Raw genomic sequence first — 19,313 nt, forward strand, 5'->3', positions numbered from 1 at the left:
CTTTGATGCTTTTGCGCAGCTCCCTAAAATCTCAAGTTGACTCTGTAAGACTGCGTACACAAAGAGCCAGGATCCTTGCGAGGTATCCCTCTCCTTAGACGAGGATGTATCGCTCGCTCCCGATTGAACTCTTGTCGCAAGAGGGAGAGTGGTAGATGTCTCTTGCATCCTTCACGAGGATGCCTCAAACGCGTATGCAATGAGCGAAAACCTGAGCGTCATCTGCAATAACAAGGTAGTAACAACACATATGCAAAAGCAAGAGCTTGGGCGCAAAGCGCGACGACAAAGTAAAGACGGTAAGCAAGAGTGCAACGCAGAACCTTTGCGCGATGCACGATGGCAAAGTAAAGCACTGTAAGCAGGAGTGCAACGCAAAACCTTTGCGCGATGCACGACGACAAAGTAAAGGACTGTAAGCAGAAGTGCAACGCAGAACCTTTGCGCGATGCGCGACGACAAAGTAAAGACTGCTAGCAAGTAAAGGACAAGGATCACAGAACTGCATCCTTGAGTTAAATGCGTACTCGTATAAATATATATATTTCTATATATATATATTTATTTAATGGCCCCTTTTTAGTTAATTAAACTTAATTCAATTGTCCAAGTCTTCTGTGCAATCTTCCCTTACCTTTGAGAGTTGCAAGGTTGCTGGCGTCTGCGAGTGTAAGCGATGAACGGTTTGGGTCGCGGAGCGTGAGTAGGATCCGTCGCGCGAGCTGCAAAAGTGATGATCTTAGCAAGCTAATACAAAAAATAGAAGGTCAGGGGTATTGTCGTCGTCCTGACGTAAGGGAAGCAGAGGCAGGGGCATCGTGCCCTTCAGCAGGGAGCCTCTGCTCCCTCCCCTGCCTTTTCAACAGAAAGCAAGACAGGGGGCACATCCCCCTGCTGGAAACGAGACAGGCAGCAAGATCAAGGCAAATGGGCGAAACCTCCTACCAAGAAGCAAAACAAAGGCAAGGGGACCTCGCCCCCTACCGAGAAACACAAGGCAGGGGGACGAAGCCCCCTGCCGGAAACAGGATGGGGGTAGGGGGCAGATCCCCCTGACAGAAGACCACAGGAGGCAGGGGGAAGAACCCCCTGCCAAAAACAACAGAAGGCAGGGGGCTTTGTCCTCTGCCCGAAAAACGTAAAGAGGCAGAAAAAACCTGCTAAAGGCAGGGAGCGGAGCCCCCTGCCAGAAAGCCGAGCCGACACAGGAAGCCAAGCTCCCTGTCGGCGATAGGAAAGAAAAAGGAGAAGGGGTTTTTACCTCAGGAGACCACGATGATGGGGGAGTCCACGGACCACCCAGGAGATGGCGACGAAACCTCGCTCAATGGGCGAAAAGGGACATAGGAGAGGATGGCCTCGGGGTTACTAGCGTTAGGCTCCGACGAGCAGAGGGTAACAAGGTCGGCGGGGGTTGCTCAGGGTTAGCTCCGATGTTGGGTGGTGCCAGCCCAACACAAGAGAAAGGCAGTGACAAGGGGGCTCACCGGAGTGCTGATCAAAGAAGCGGTCTGGCAGAGGCGTTGCTAGACAGAGGTGGTTGTTGGCCACTGGCAGGAGCAGAAAAAGGAGATCGGGGGAGAGGGTGCCTGACAGCGGCGATCGTCGGGAAACACAACCAAGAGGGAGCAGATGGTAGCTGACGGCGAGTCGCCGATGACGGAGGTCGTCGGGGCTCGGAGGTCGGCAACAACGAGGAACTCAGGCGGCGAGGGCTTCAGTGCAGTCGATGAGGTCGCATGGGAAACAAGAGGAGATGGTCGGTCGCCGGAGCTCGGAGGCTGTCGGGAGGTCTGCCGAACTCAGAGAGGAGGCGACCGGACGGAGTTGGTCGCCGACGACAGCGTGAGAGAGACGGAGCAGAGGAGAGAGAAGGGGTGAGGGTTGCATACCTGAAGGTCGCCGACGTCGACAGAGGGAACAAAGGCAATCGGCGGCGGCGGCGGAGGAGGTCTCCGACGACGGTCGTGGATGCCGAAGGTGGTCGGCTCCGACGGTGAGTTCCAACGAGAGAGGGTCGGGAGGAAAGAGCAGAGAGATGGGAGTATCGGGGAGAGAGAACAAGAGAGGAAGAAGGGGGCGGAGGTTCTCTTTGTAACCCCTGCCTCGCTGTCTTCAAAATACACGGGAGGCGGTGCCTCAATTGGGTCCGGGTCCGGATCCGACCTGAATCCAAGCTTAGAATTTTTTTTCCTGATTATTACAATAACAGTGATTCTAAAAAATCTAATTAATTGTTTTTCTTGTTTATTCAGACTCATCTGGTATAAAAGAGGGTATAAACATCCAGAAACAACCATAGGAATATTTATTATTCTATGTATTTTAATTGTCTTACTATGGTTTAACTTGTTTCTTTCCGAGCGATTCAACTTTGCAATGCATCTGTTGGGAGAACCGATCCATGGTCCCAGGTCTTGGCCTACGCCAAACTAAAATTCCCGGTGAACAAATCGGGCATGCATCCCTAACTCTACAGACTTGTGGTACTACCACCTAGGACTCAGGACTCATTGGTAGACTTGGCCCCTAACCTCCGTGGGACGGGAACAAGCGGCGCCTTCAGTCCTTGAAAATACATGTCCCATGAGACTTGTAGTGCCCTTTCCTCTCCCAGGAGGATATGAGATCGAGACAAACCTAGCCATCTCGAAGAGCCGGGCTTCACTGACGCCTCAAATAGACCCATGGTCCAGGGTTATCTTTATTATTAAGTCATAGGTCAAAGTCAAGTCTCATAGGATAACCCTCTCATGCCCTCATACATGATATCAACATTTCATGCTCTCTCACATGATTAAAACAGTCTATGCCATATGCATATGTATGAATTAATCTTACATGTGCTCATGCATGTACATAACATAATCGTATTCACTCTCATGTATGATCCTATCATGTCATGATTTAAACTACACTTGTTCTCATGTATGATTAATTTCTAACATGCTTTCATGTATGATTTGAATTCAACACGTTTTATGCATGATTCTCTCGCATGAGTTACTGTGCATGTACATGTCATAAAAGATTTCATTTTTCATGCATAATACATATCACAACATAATTCACACACAACCATGACATACACTAACACACATTCACATTCACGCGCATGATACATTCATTCTATGATAAGCACTCATGTTACATGCTTCATATACTTCATTTAGTTATTAATTCACATAGGTATTCAAAACTATCATCTTAAACCACATCAAATTATGCACTCATACAATTCACACAATGCATGCTCAAACATGTACCTGCAGTAAACACACTCCATATCCTGCTAACTAAAATCATGACAAGCATGATTTTCAACAATAAAATAAGATCACTTCTATTCTCATATATTCAAATCATGCTCAACATGATCTCCAAACTACAACCATAACAGTCTTAGATATCCACAACTAAGTGAGTGTGTGAGCAGAAAACTATTGCATTCAAGGAAATAAATATAGTGTATGATGCAATTGCACCATACACTTACTACGAGTATTTACCCAATTTGTATTCTTATGCATTGCATTTAATGCGTATGACATTTCTAGCTGCAACCGATACTTAACAAGTATCACTTATTCTCCTTTTTCTTTGTTTTGTACCTGTAAATAAACAATTACAATGCAATATTCAGGTATCTCTAAGAAATTTCTACTATTATGAGTAAACTACTAATTTAATCTAAGTATATGCCACATTCTAACATAAATTTAGTTACGCAAGAATTCATACTCAACATATTTTTGGAATACTTTAGATTTCTATCAATCAATAAGAAATTACATTCTACAAATTTAGTTTAGGAATCCTACCTTTACGATGTGATGTAAGAGGTAGCGAAACTCGAAAAACAAAAATCCCGCGAAGAACTGCAACACGAAATGGTTAGTTGTCATCTCACAATGAGAGAGCGCTACAGTGCTCCAAAAACAATGATAACTCTTATCTAAATATGCTTTCACAAATGAAAACATAATTCAGTACTTCGATTGGCGAAAACTGCGAAGCAACACACTAACAAGTCTAAAACAAGATTGGACAGTACACCACAGGCTAGCCCCATGCATCACCACAGTGATGGCACAAACATCGAGGTACCCGATTCCAACAAAATTTTTATATACCTATGGGAACCAAATCCAAAACAAGAAAACCATATCGGGGAAGAGCTATCAGAGTGAAGGGTACCCCTGCTGTTATGTGACAGCAACCCTGTATGATTCCCAATGCTGGGAATGGGGCATCCAAAATGAGGTAATGACAAGAATAGAAATCAGCTAGAATAATACGTAAACAATACATAATCCATGGTTGAAATTAAAAAGGATGCACATAGGTATTCTTTTAAGCAAAACGATTCAGCCCTAACCGATTTTAAACTTGACATCCCCAATCTGATTCATGTCCCAACCAAAATGTGAATCACCCCGTTCGATTAGCACATGAGATCCCTAAATTCTGAAAGATCAAACAAAAATATAAAGACTAACTTACAATAAAAAAAATCGGCTCATGATTTCAAAATATAAAGCATGCCAAATTTCTGAAATCACCCAAATGTGATTCATGTTCCAACTAAAATGTGAATCACCCCATTCGATTAGCATAGGAGATCCCCAATTTCTGAAAGAGCCATCACTCGGGCTCCACCCAAATTGGGAAGAAAACAAAGCATACCAGACAAAAATCTAAAAGAAGAAGAGACGGGGAACATGAGGATACCTTTTTCGGCGTTGGGGCGTTGTCCAGCAGTGGCGGAGGATCGACAGCCGGCGGTGGCTGGGACTGGTCTCCGACCCAAAGGACATAATATATATATATATATATATATATATATATATATATAATAGAAATAAAAAATTAAAATAAAAACTAAGTCTATTTAGCGAAATAATAATCTAATTTTAGACAAAAAATTTGTTCTAAAACAAAGGCATGATTAAAATATAATATGTTTGTTTTATTGTGAAGAATCTTTAAAATTTTATGTTCGGGTCGATCCAGTTGGGTCCAACCCGTATAGAGTTCGGTTCCTTTTTGAAATCCTTATTTTTTTTTTCAAATTTGTTTCTCACATTTCATTCGAATTAATTACTTGTCTAATTTTAAATAGTTCAAGGGTTTTTAGTATTTTAAAAATAATAATTTATTCAATTAAAATATTTTCTTTGATTAATTTTATGACCAAAATACCCTTTTTAAGAAATTATTTAGAAAACCATTAAAATGTGTCTTGTTAAGTTTGAAACACCTAAAAAAACCCTAAATGAGTTTGTGACTTTTTAAAACAATTAATTTTCATGATCATTTGAATATTTTATTAGTATCTTGTCTGAAGAAATTCTTAAAATGACTATTTTACCCTTACCGATCAGAAGTGTATAATTATGCGTATAAATTACCCAAAATTGACATTTAAATGATAGAAACACACTTTTAACTCGAAGTAAAACTAATTCTTTATTTATTTAAAATCTCCAAAAATTTAAAGGTTTTACACTAACTAGGGTGTTTTTTGGGAGATTTTTAGGGTTGTCAAACCACTGGGATAAATTTTTGAAAACTGGACTTAGATGCAGGCTTGAGAAAAAATTCAGTCACACGACTACCAGCCCGCCGAGACTGTTCTTCGGCTCTTGGTTGCAGACAAAAACATCCTAGGGGATGTGAATCAACCTGAATCCTTTGAATTCGAGGTAGATCAGCATTGGGTCTGATCTAACTCCACTCACGATAAAAATCTGACACAACTTAATAGAATATGTTTCAAAAAATAAATACGAGCGTTGAATCGAACCTGAACAGAAACCATGAAGGGCGTGGGCCCTTGCTGTGTTGTCCAAGGCAATCAACTGGATGGCGTGGCTCCTGGGAACAATGCTTTGATACCACTGTTAGAACCTGAACTCCGACAACGGGCAGTCCTACAGATTTCAGCGAGTTGGACATGAGGCATGACTCCATAGAGAAGCATGTACCACGAGAATGAGGGTCGTGCAACATTGGGGGCGAGAGAGAGTCATCTCTCCTGGTCGGCTACACAGGAAAGAGTGAGGTGAATGGAGGGTCGACAACAAGGGAGAAAGAAAAGGTGTTCCCTTTGGGTCAATGATGGACGTGGAAGAAGAGGCGATGGAGAAATACATTCTCTCAGATAATAAGAATACGAACCAAGAACGAAGCTTAGATAAATCTCTGAATAAACTTCATTAATTATAAACTAAGCAAGATACATCTATATATAGATTTACAAGAGGGAAAAATGATAAAAATACACAGTTCTTACCCTAACGAGCACTTTATGGGGGCGTTCCACTAGAGTCCCAGCCTGAAAGGGTTTCTCTGGGAGTCTTAGAAGAAGGGAAACTCTCTTTGCGTAGTCCCAACTGGGCGAGACTCCATCCGGGCAGGTCCTAGCTGGTCGGACCCGGATCTGGAAAGGGTCCGTATAAAGATCATCATCGATGGTGCTGCTGGGGAAGTCAACGATGCTGATTAAGGAGGAAGGAGGCTCATCGATGGCATCGTCAGAGTCGAGCTCGTTAGGGAGAAGGGAGGCAGTAGATGGTGTTTGCCGGCAGAGAACGTAGGGTGCGAGCGACCGTCGAAGATGGTCTGGGTTGTCACTGCTAGAGAAGTGAGGTGGGAAAGGGAGAGAGAGAGAGGAGAGCAATTTAGGGCTGGAAAGGGCAGAAAAAAGGGGTATATTTAAGAGGGCAACCCGAGTCGTCTGATCAAAACACGATCAGATGACTCTTGTTCATTTAGCATATTTTGTAGGGAAGCCCATTTAGCAGGTTCCCATTTCTCTCTCTCTCTCTCTATATATGTATATATATAGGGTCACTAGAATATGTTAACTGAAAATATGTGAACCGGAGTGTGAACTAGGCGTTTCCGACAATTTTTTTGCAAATCCAACCTTGCACATGTATTTGGCATGGTCCATTTGCTAGGAATAGACTGTTTTATTGTGTATTTTTGACGAAAAAATGAGTGAGTAGGGGAAAGCTGCCTACTTTAATTCGTGCCTATGACCAGCCTATCATGCTTCTAAAGGTTTATTTTCTCTATTTTTTTTAATGTTTTTCTCAAATTTGACCATAAAGATGCATTCTACATGCTTGATTTTATAGGAATTGACGTGTGTGGGTTTTTATAAGGTTTGAAAATCGATGGTCTACAATTTTCATAAATATTCAAGCTGAAACATTCAAATTTTTTGTCGAAAAATACAAGTTGTCATTTTTATCCAATCAAGTTTTTAGCAACCATGCTGAAAGCATCTGAGGGGTCGGATTTGCAAAATAGACCCTGAAAACCCCCTTTTGCTCATGATAGGCTCTTAACTTTCATAGGTACCCACTCCCCTCTCTCTCTCTCTCTATATATATATATATATGCTACAATCGAGTTTGAATCTCATGATGCGGGTTGTTTTGGCATAATCTAACCTCATAGATGTGTTCAACATGCTCGATTTAGTAGGAATAAAATCTTGGATCATGTTTTTATGAGTTAGAAAAATTTGATACATTCGTAGCCATTGATTTTTTGGATCGCTGGAAAAACCTGTATACAGGTCGGATTCAGGCAATCTAAAATCCGCTTCCCACTAAATAAAACATGTAGATCACATTTATGGTGTTAAATGTGAGAAAAAATCCAAAAAAGAGGGGGGGCCACCACGTTGCTAAGTCGATTGTAGCAAATATATATATGGAGAATATATGGTGGTTCGGTACCATGCCATCAGCCGTTGGATCATCCTTGATCCAACAGCTATTTTGGTTCCTTCATAAAGGAGTCCATGCTGGACATCCTTTATGAGGATAAGCTGGCTGGAGTTGGCTCTTACAGCCAGCTCTTGCCTTGCATTAAGTTCATAGGAAACATCTGAAACACTATTATAGGATCTATGTGTGTGTGTGTGTGTGTGCAAAAACCTAAATGTATATATGTGTGCTGCTAAACGTACATAGACTGGATAGTGGTGCAAATGGATCGACTTCATACCAAGGTTGCCAAACTAGGAAGTGGAAGCGGGAAATGATACGGGAAGCGGAAGCGAGAAGCGAGAAGCGAGAAGCGAGGCATTTTAAAATTTATAGGAAGCGGGAAGCGAAGTATCAATTTAAAAGCGAAATATTTAAAAAAATGAAGCAATATGGTAATTGAATAGGAATCGAACAAGAAACAAATAAAACTAAAATAAAATTGCTCATTCTTATATTTCATGATTTTTCAGTAAAAGAGCTAAATTTTTGTTAAAATCTAACAATGATGGTCACTAATTTAAAGAAAGTACATGGAAAGTGAGTGAAAGCGTGAGAGAAAATACATGAAAAGAAACGTGAGAAAAGCATATAGGAAGCATAGACCATGTGTGTGGGAAGCATAGAAGAAGCGTGGGGGAATCGAGATTCCCATGAAGTTTTCGAAGCAAGGAGTATCGCGCTTCCGAAGCGAGTTTCCGGGAAGCGAGCTTCCCACATACCTAAGAAGCTTCCGGTAACTCTGCCTCATACCAATCCATGAAAGATCCAAATATGAACTCAAAATAATAAAATCCAAATATGAATTTGGATCCATCCAGGCTTGCACCCTAACCCATTGACCCATATAAGTTTATAAGTTTTATTCATACCCAGACCCAAATATGGACCCAAACTCAAATTGGTTCATGCGTGGTTCTAATTTTTGAACTCGATGGAAAGTGGGTCAATTTATGACCCAACTGATTTGGACCTGATTCAGTTTGGACTCAAATCTCTTATGTCTTTGACTTTTAGCCATACCCAAACTCGGAACCGGTCCCAACCAATTTAGTTTTGGTCCAGGTCTAATTTTGAGACTTGATTAAGAAATAGGTCTGAGAAGATTCAACCTGAACTCTAACTGAACCCCACCCTGTTGCACCTCTAGTGCTAATAAAGCAGAGAGAGAGAGAGAGAGGTGCCTTGTAGAAGTAAATGATACATTATTCCCAAGAAACGCCAAAAAAGTCAATTTTTTTGGTCTTTGAAAAGCCATAACTTTAACTTGCATGATGGCAGCTGGCTTTGATCCAAGTCTGTGGGCTTAGCCTCAAAAAATACATCTAGGCTGGACGTCTTTATTGATGGAACAAGAACAGCAGTTGGATCAAGGATGATCCAACGACCAATGATATTGATCCAATGGCCAATGATATGGTACACACACACACACACACACACACACATATATATATATATATATATATATATATATAGAGAGAGAGAGAGAGAGAGAGAGAGAGAGAGGAATGAAAACCTGCACACTAAAAAACATGCCAAACCTACCCAATAGTGGTGCAGTTGCAACTTCTGCCGAAGATTCCGGCCAATTCCGGAGGAATCCTGGCAAGCCATGTAATTTTTGGCATACTACACGTCAAGATATTTCCAACGGCAGTCTCGGATCGACGATTGGCGATACTTCGCGATGCGACCCGTTTTGTCATACTCGATCCCTGCATAGTTATAGAGATCTAGATTTCCGGTGTTGTCTGGCAACCTCTGGTGATGCGCCAACTATCATCCGCATCCCTATTGCACCGTGAGCCCAGAACCTCCGGGCTCTCATCCAGTCAACCAGCAGACTATCCGACAGACCCGCATAAAGTGGTGCATTTAATCACAGGTGGATCCAGGTTTTAGTGGGTAGGTTTGGCATGTTTTTTAGTGTGCAGGTTTTCATTCCTCTCTCTCTCTCTCTCTCTCTCTCTCTATATATATATATATATATATATATATATATATATATATATATATATATATATATATATATATATATATATATATATATATAGCCCCAGGAAGCAAAATGGATACGTGAAGAAATGCATAAAGCGGAAGCAGTAAGTGTTAAAAAGTAGTATGAAGCGATTGTGGAAGTGTGTCAGCAGAAAAAAAGGAAATGTAAAGGAAACAAGTGGGAAGTGACGGGGAAACAAAAACTATAAATATTAACATGAAAACGCAAAAAACAAGGGAGAAGCAATGGGAATCGAGTGAGAAATGAAAAGGGTTGCGAGAAGGAAGCTATTTGAGAAGCAGGTAGGAAGCACACTTCCTATAAATGGGAAGTGCACTTCCCACAAATGGAAAGCGTGTTTCCCTTGAAGTGTGGGCACTTCCTGCTTTGGAAGCATGTCTCCCCCCTAGAGAGGTGCTTTTGGTAACTATGGTATATGGTATTCTCGGAGACTTTTTTGTGTTTTGCCTTTTCAGTATGTAGATTGCATAAGATGATTTATGTGGGCCATCATGCTCTTCATGTTAATCATTCTTTGTTCTACGCATCCCATATGGTATTGCTTCATCTTATGGGTGCCACAATGTGCCATTTCTGAGGTAGACCTTAATCATGAGCAAATTTTGTGATTTTTCAGGCCATTACAGGAGTTTCTGTATTGTTAAAGTTTGAGAAGGCTAGATGTGCTCTTGTGGAAAGTCTCGAAGGTGTTGAAGACATTGTTCCAGAAGTCATTGGTTGTCAGGTAACTTGCTGGTCTTTGGATTAGTAATCTGCTTTTGTACTTGAGACAATGTTTTGCAAGTACTGTCCAGCTTTTATATTTCATCTGTTAATAATGTGGACATTCGAAATGCATATTTTCTTGAACATACAACTATAAGTCTATAAGTGTATAATTATAAATGAAATTTTTAAAGTTAAAGGATGAGGCAAGAGTAGTACAAAGAAATTTGTTGCACTAAATTCATGCAGGAGTAGTTTGATATATTTAGCTAAAAGAAAACCATTTAGCTAAGATACATATCTATTTAACTTGTTAAAATGTATTGATTCATATATATATATATATATATATATATAAGAGTGTATATGTATATATTATATAATTTTAAACTGTTTTTCTTCCCTTTGTAATAGGTAATACCCTTTAGGGGTATTGTGGTAATTTTGTACATGTAATAGGTTCTACCCTTTAGGGGCAGAATGGTAGTTCTGTACATGTAATAGGCTCTGCCATTTAGGGAAAAAACTTACCTCTTTATTTTTTTTTATTTTGTCCTTTACACTTTTGTAAAGGGCAGTTTTGTCTTTTAGTCAACATAGCTGTTGGGAATCTCCAACAGCTATATTCAGTTTTGTCTTTTAGTGAATATAGCTGTTGAAAATCTCCAACAGCTATATTTCTAGCTGTGAGAGCCTTTCCCAACATCCATATGGGTCCTCTTGGCCCTCTTGTTTGTATATAAATAGGGATCTCTTGTCCCATTAGATGTAATGCTTTTTTAAGCATCCTATCTCAATAAAAATTAATTATTTTTTTTATGTTTTTTGTGTTCTTTTGTATATGACCTTTGGTGCCTCTTATGATCTCATGTATTTGCCATTGATTGGCTTGTGTATTGTCCCCTTGTGGACTTTGTGCATGTGCACATTTAGGCTCTTTGTAGCCATTGTATGCACTTAAGTTCATTTGTATTGCCTTTGGTGTTTGTATTGTCCCTTGTAGTAGGACTTGTTCTTGTGCTTATGCACTTTTTGGTTTGCTTTCCGCTTGATTTCATTATATAACTGACAAGTTTAAGTATTTTTAGCCATGAGAGCTATCTTTAAGACAGATAATAGATGCAATTAAATAAACGATTCATGATTGTGGCTTGTTTTATGTATCCTACAATCAAGTTTTCTTGTGTGAACACATTTTACATGATCAACTTCCCAATGTTCTCCTACATGACAGATAGAACAGTCTATGATTTAATGAACTCTGGATGATTTGAAGTATTTAAATGTATAAATTCAATATGCAACTGCCAGTCCACCTGCTGGGTGTGAATCATATGATGAAATAGCAGGTAAATGGAGAAGCAATGCTAGAAAGAGTCTGAACGTTCTGATTCCATGTTTGTAGTTTCATAATGTTACGATTGGATGTTCTACCAACCGATATATTTCTTCAAGTATATATTTTCCTTTTACTTTTTGTCCTTATTTGCAACAATTGTCTTGGTGTGTCCGAGAATTGGCTTAAATATGGGTCATGTTCATTCTCTTGAATGTTCTTTGCCATCTTCTACTGTCATCCCCAGATGAGCCTATATGGATTTGGAGAGGAGAGCATTACAAGGTTGATGGTGTTTTTATGGTTAAGATGTTTGCAGTTACGTAGTTCTTAGGTTTTGAATTGTGATAAAGTGACTGCATATAGAATCTGGAAACAAAGTTAGATTATCTTGCTGCGATGTGTATAAAAATGGGGTTCTTCAAAAGGTATAAAAAGGGAAAAGAGATTGGATGAAAAAACTGACACCTTTACCATTTCAGCAAACATTTGTCAGCACTGGTTTTTCAATCATCAAGCTGCCAAGTAATCATTTTCCTTTTTCTTTCTGTTCAATAAGTCCTGTTCGACTGAACAAGTCCTCTTGGATGATAGAGTTGAACAACTTAAGGTGCTAGATCTTATTTGTCAGTGTATAGCCTGGTGAGACTAAACTAAATCACTCACTTGGTATTTTGCACTATACCATGAAAATCAAAGGTCTTTCCTCAACTGGTTCAGTATGTTTATGACATTTAGCTGGTTTGTCTTCTTTGTCAATGTTCTTATTATACTCACTCGGTAATTTGCACTATACCATGAAAACATGAAACGGCCTTACTGCACTGGTTCAATACATTTATAATGTTTAGTTGGTATGTCTTCTTTGTCAATGTTAATATTATACACTCTTGGTAACGTGAAAACATCAAACATCTTAACTGCACTGGTTCAGTATATTTGTAACATTTAGTTGGTTTCTCTTCTTTTTCAATGTTAATATCATAATCTTGTGCTAACTGTTACAGGTTATGGCAATTGCCAGTGAGCTTCAGGGAACCACTTTCACTCTTGATCCCTTGGAAAAGCAGGTTGGTGATGATGTCATTGCTTTGCTCCATCAGGACAGAAATTGTAACAGCAGTGTCAGTGACACATTTGAACTTGAAGCTTTTCATCAAGCAGCTTTGAAGTTGGGTATCACATCCTCGAGAGCAGCTCTTGCTGAGAGAAGAGCTCTCAAGAGGCTGTTTGAAAGGGCTCGTTGTGAGAATGACAAAAGGAAAGAGTATATTGTTTCTTATTTGTTACATCTCATGAGGAAGTATTCAAAGCTTTTTAGAAGTGAATGCTCTGATGATTGCGACTCTCAGGGATCAACTCCATGTTCCCCGACACTCCAGGGTTCTGTTGAAGAAGGTGCTGGTTCAGGACAAGCCTTTGATCACCAACTGCTGAAACTTGGCTCCTTTAATGTTAAGCCAAATGGCACGAAGTCGGGCAACATGCCAATAATTCCAGAAGAATTTAGATGCCCGATTTCACTGCAACTGATGTATGACCCTGTCATAATTTCATCTGGACAGACATATGAGAGAGTTTGTATAGAAAAGTGGTTCAGCAATGGGCACAACACCTGTCCAAAAACTCAGCAGAACCTGTCTCACCTTTGTCTGACCCCAAATTATTGTGTCAAGGGCCTGATTGCTAGTTGGTGTGAACAGAAGGGAGTGAGTCTTCCTGACCGACCCCCTGATTCCCTTGATTTTGATTACTGGAGATGGACTTTGTCACAATGTGAGAATGTGAACTCTGGATCGATAGGGAGCTTTGAGTCTAGTCATGTAAAGGGAGCCAAAGTTGTTCCTTTGGAGGATAGTGGTAATGTACATATCTCTGAGAAGCTCAAGGAGTCGGGAATTCATGATACTTGTTCCAGGAATATGGAGATAGATCCAGCTCAAAGGTACGAAAGGCTGCTGACTTTGTTGAATGGTGAGCTAGACACAGAAACAAAATGCAGAGCAGCAGAGGAGATAAGATTTTTGCTAAAGGATGATGAAGAGGCTAGGTTTTGTATGGGGGAGAATGGTTTTGTTGATGCCCTTGTGAGGTTCTTGAGAACTGCAGTACATCAAGGGAATGAGAAGGCTCAGGAGACTGGAACGATGGCTCTTTTCAACCTTGCTGTCAACAATGACAGGTATGTGCTACAGTTTGTGGGTTTTTGGTCTGCATGCATGTGTGCTCAGTTGTGTGCATATCTGTGTGCACTGTGCATGTTACATGCATGCTTTCCCTAGTGAAGAACATGCTGTTGTTGGTAGCCAAGCTTGGGGCTAGAGTTGGATTCCATCCTGAGACCAGGGATGTCAACAGTTCTGGGTCAGATAGCTGAATGAATATGAATTTCTGTAAACAAAATAAAATCCCATTAATAATAGGATTGGATTCAGCATCTAAAATCTTAGCATGATTACATGTAAATGGCATTTCCAGTTAGCTATTTAAGCTAAGTGAATCCAAATCTGGCAGTAGCTTTTCATTCGAGCGTGATGAAAGTTTTTCACCTGTAGAGAAAAGAGAGAGAGGAAGAGAGAGAGAGAGAGACGAAGAAGAAACGCAAGTTTTTTTTTTCAGCTGTTAAGCTTTCTGTTTTTCTCATCACTTAAAATCGTGACCTAAAAGATGTTTTATAATGTTACAACACAGTGATATGAATCTGGGTCTGGTGTATCCAGACCCGATAGTCTAAGTGGGTTATAATACATAACTATGGATATGTGTACATGGCTGTACACAATCCATGGATCGACGTGGATTGGGTCAGATCCTTTCCACCTTTTTCACCCCCCCTCAAGTTGATCATGGTTTTGGACTATGAACAACTTGCCTTTAAGCATCCAAAAATGATCCTTTGTTAACCCTTTGGTAAATAGATCTGCAACTTGTCTCTCAGTATTGACGAACTCAGGTTCAATCTCTTTTTCTTCAACCTTCTGTCTCACAAAGTGTTGGTCGATCTCAATGTGCTTGGCATGACTATGATGTATTGAATTGAATGACATGTTGATAGCACTTTGGTTGTCACATAACAAAGTAGTGTGGGAAATCTTTTCTCCTACTTCGGTTAGTAGGTGCCTGATCCATGTGACTTCGGCAGTAGCAGCAGCCATAAATCTATACTCAGCCTCAGTGCTTGATCTAGCGATGGCCTTTTGTTTTCTACTGCTCCAAGAGACTAAATTTTTTCCGATGAAGACGCAATATCCTGATGTAGATCTTCGTTCCTCAGGATCTCCTGCCCAGTCTGCATCACAATATACAGTGAGTCCGTGCTCATTTTTGCCATATGACTGTGGTGAATATATCAATCCATCTCCAATAGTCCTTTTCAGATATCTAAGGATCCTCTTGATTGCTTCCATATGTCCAGTACGTGGCGCATGCATAAATTGAGACACTTGATTGACTGAATAAACAATATCAGGTCTGGTGAATGTGAGGTACTGTAACATTCCTATTATGCTTCGATACCTGGTGCGGTCATCACACATATCTCCATCCTGAGAGCTAAGTTTTTGATGAAGCACACTCGGAGTTCCCATAGGTTTGCAGTCTTGCATGCCTGCCTTGCTGAGAACGTCTACGGTGTACTTGTGCTGAGTGAGTGTCAAGCCATGAGCCTGATTATCAACTTCTACGCCAAGAAAGTAACGTAGAACTCCAAGATCCTTCATTTTGAACCTCTGACCTAGTAAGTCTTTTACTTCTTGGATGTGGGTCGCAGAGTTTCCTGTGATGACAATATCATCGACATAAATTAATAACAGAGTGCTCACAGTTTGACTTCTAAAGATAAATAATGAGTGGTCCAGCATGGAACGTGAAAATCCATGTTTCTGAATCTCTAGCGAGAAGCTATCAAACCATGAGCGAGATGCTTGCTTCAGACCATAGATAGCTCTTTTTAACCTGCACACATGAGTTTTACAATTTTGTTCTTGATACCCAGGGGGTTGCTCCATGTATACTTCTTCCTTTAAGTCCCCATGTAAGAATGCATTTTTTACATCAAGCTGACTCAACTTCCATCCATGTTCAACAGTCAGGGAAATAATAATTCAGATTGTTCCCATTCTTACAACCGGACTAAAGGTCTCATCATAGTCTTGTTCTGCTTCTTGAGTGAATCCTTTTGCCACAAGCCTTGCCTTGTACCGTTCAATAGTTCCATCTGGCTTGTGCTTTATTTTGTAGACCCATTTACATCCAACAACATTTTTGTCAGGTGGTCTGGGAACAACTTCCCAGGTTCCACATTCATGCAAGGCTTGCATTTCATCATTCATGGCTTCTACCCACTTGGTAGAAGTGGCTGCCTGGTAGTACATAGTGGGCTCTTCTTCCTTATTGAGAGCAGTTAAGAAGAGTTGAAAATCCAATGAGAAGTTGTTATAGCTGACCCACCTGTCAATGGGATGTCATATGCGGTTTGATTTTCTGACCTCAAGAGTACGAGAATGAGTCGGATTGCCATCTGAGACATGATTTGAATGGCTTGATGCTGTCGGTCTCGGTCTAGAATAGACAATGCCTTTGTATCTGCTTGGTACTTCTTCTGTATTCTGTGATCCCGACGTCCCAGTGTCTTCAAAACTCTCTTCTTCTTGCTGCACACAATCTGAGGAGCATGCTTCGTTGGAGTCAACAAAAAGTTCTGAACTCAACCACGGATAGTAAACTTCAGTTGGCATATTCATTGCATCAGCTTCGTCATCAAAATTTTGTTCATCAAAGACGACATTTCTTGAGATTCTGATACGTTTGTTGATGAGATCATAACACCTATATCCTTTATAGTCATCTGCATATCCCACAAACCTACATTTCTTGGCTTTGTCCTGAAACTTGTTTCTCAGGGACTGATCAATATGCACATAGCAAAAACAACCAAAGACACGCAAATCATGATGACTAGGATGAACTCCAAAAAGACAGTGATAAGGAGACTTATTTTCCAGAACAACCATGGGCAGCCTATTTATCACATGCACGGCAGAATGAAAGGCTTTTGTCCATAGGTTGATAGGGAGATGACTGTCATGAAGCATACTCATGGCACTTTCAACAATATGTCTATGTTTTCGTTCAGCAATCCCATTTTGTTGAGGGGTGTGGGGGCAGGACACCCTTCTTCCTATTCCATTATTTTGAAGAAAAGAAACAAAATCACGGGATGAAAATTCCCTACCTCCATCACATTGGAAAAATTGAATGGACTCAGAAAATTTATTTTTGACCAAGGAAAGAAAATTTTGAAACAAAGAGAAGACTTCCGACTTATTCTTTATGAAATATATCCAAGTGTATCGAGAATAACTATCAACAAAGATTAGATAGTATCTGCTCCCAGATCCAGAGACAATTGGGGCGGGTCCCCATACATCAGAACAAATAATCTCAAAAGGTTTTGAAACTCTCTTATTAATGGAATGGAAAGGCAATACATGACTCTTACATTAAAGACAACTGAAACACTTATGACTGCCCTCATTCCCATTAAGACTTTCTTTTGGAATGAGATTATTAGAAACAAGTTTCTTAATGAAATGACTCCCACAATGTCCTAACCGACTATGCCATAGGAACGGCTTATTACATTCAGAAACACTAAAAACACTGGCAGAAGAAGATGAACACAACTCTAACGAAGACTTTGAATTCAGATGAGCAGGGCGGACAACATGACATGGAGCTTCTTCAAAGACATACATATTGCCTCGTCTTTTTCCTTCAGCGAATGTTTCCCTCGTGCGTAGGTCCTTGACCTGCACAGAGAAGAGAGTAAATTCAACTGAAGCATTATTATCATCAATAAGCTTGGAGACAGAGACAATGTTTTTCTTAATGTCAGGAGCATGAAGAACATCAGAAAGAGTAAGAGTGGAATGTGACATGGGAATGACAGTTTTTCCAACATGAGTAACAGGATGGTGGGATCCATCTCCAGTAACAATCTTACTTTTTCCAAAATAAGGAATAAGATTAGAAATCTTACCTGCATCACCTGTCACATGAGTCGCTGCTCCTGAGTCAACAAACCATGTGCCTTCATCACTCTGTTTCAATTTCAACTCTGACAAGGCAGATATTAGTAGATCTTTGATGTCTCCACTATCTCTGGTATTTGTGATTTTTTTTTCATTGGGCCTTTTCCTTTATTCTCTGGATTGTGCCAACAATTCGCCTTGATATGCCCCTTTTTGTTACAAAAGAAGCAAGTGGGGACGGATCTTGATCCCTGCGCATGGGCAGACATATTTGGAGTGGGAAGCAAACCACGCCCTCCGTATCCATTTCGCCCTTGTCCTCCTCGTCCTCGTCCTCCTCGTCCTCTACCATAAGTCACTCCTGTGGCAAAAACTTCTTGAGAATTTGTGTGGATGTGAGTTTCTTCAGAGAATCCCTTCAGAGTCATTTCATACTGAATCAATTTCGCCCGTAACGCATCGAAGGAAGGAAGAGCAGGAAGGCACAATAGTGAAGTGACTATCATATTGTAGTCAGATCCCAATCCACTCAGAGTTTGCTGCTCCATGTCGTTGTCGCTTATGGCACATCCTATAACTGCAAGCTGATCTGTGATGGTCTTTATCTTGTTCAAATATTCCATGATGGTCATGGATTCTTTTCTTAACAACTGAAATTCCCTTTTGAGGAAAACCATCCTTGCTTGAGAAACCTGCGAATACGTCTGAACCAGTTGCTCCCAGAGTTGTAGCGCTGTACAATTGTCGGGAATGACAACTAGAACTTCTTGAGACAGGGTTGAGGTGATGTATGCAACAACTGATTGATCTTTCCTTTCCCAATTGAGAAATTCTACATTTTTGACATACACGATCGAACTCACTCCTTGATCATCTTTCTCTTCTCTCGGGACAAATTCTGGTGGAACAAGAGTGGTTCCGTTCAGGTGACCTAAGAGACCTTGACTCCTTATAAAAGGAATAATTTGTCTCTTCCAAATCAAGAAATTTGAGGTATTCAACTTTTCAGAGACGAGTTGGTTGAGGAAGCTTGAAGAAAGATTTGATTGAGAGTGATAAGGGTCCATTTGAAAAGAAACAACGAGAATGTCGACCAGAGTGTTCACAAAAAGTTCAGCCTTTCTGAACCTTTTCTGTGCAGTCCAGAAACTGAGATTGATGAGATGAAGGATGCCTTCACACGTTAAAGGAACCCCTTTTTTTTTTATAAGAATAGAAATCGATAATCAAAGGATAAGTTTCATAGTATAGTAGTAAAGAATAAAAAAATCGAATGTGCAAAGACAGACTTAGAGTAGATTAGGTAAGGCAGATCAAGAAAAGAAATTGAGAGACTGTGGGTGTCTGTGTTCACGTAAACATGAATCACAGATTCAAAAAAAAAAAATGAAACCCACGTGAATAGAGGTCACGTGGATCACGGTTTCACCAAG

At 40.4% G+C, this 19,313-nt stretch overlaps 1 protein-coding gene across 1 annotated transcript in view; it reads left to right on the forward strand.

Annotated features, from left to right (window-relative positions):
- LOC149811729 (U-box domain-containing protein 6-like) overlaps positions 1-19,313 on the forward strand; it is a 43,831-nt gene that overhangs the window by 22,198 nt on the left and 2,320 nt on the right. The window contains exons 5-6 of the mRNA XM_089993463.1: positions 10,424-10,531; positions 12,856-14,030. Of these exons, the coding sequence (XP_089849589.1) occupies positions 10,424-10,531; positions 12,856-14,030 (1,283 nt within the window). The remainder of the gene's footprint in view (positions 1-10,423; positions 10,532-12,855; positions 14,031-19,313) is intronic.

The sequence above is a fragment of the Nuphar pumila genome, chromosome 17 (genome assembly GCF_984573655.1).
Source record: "Nuphar pumila chromosome 17, dmNupPumi1.hap1.1, whole genome shotgun sequence".
NCBI classification, from domain to species: Eukaryota; Viridiplantae; Streptophyta; class Magnoliopsida; order Nymphaeales; family Nymphaeaceae; genus Nuphar; species Nuphar pumila.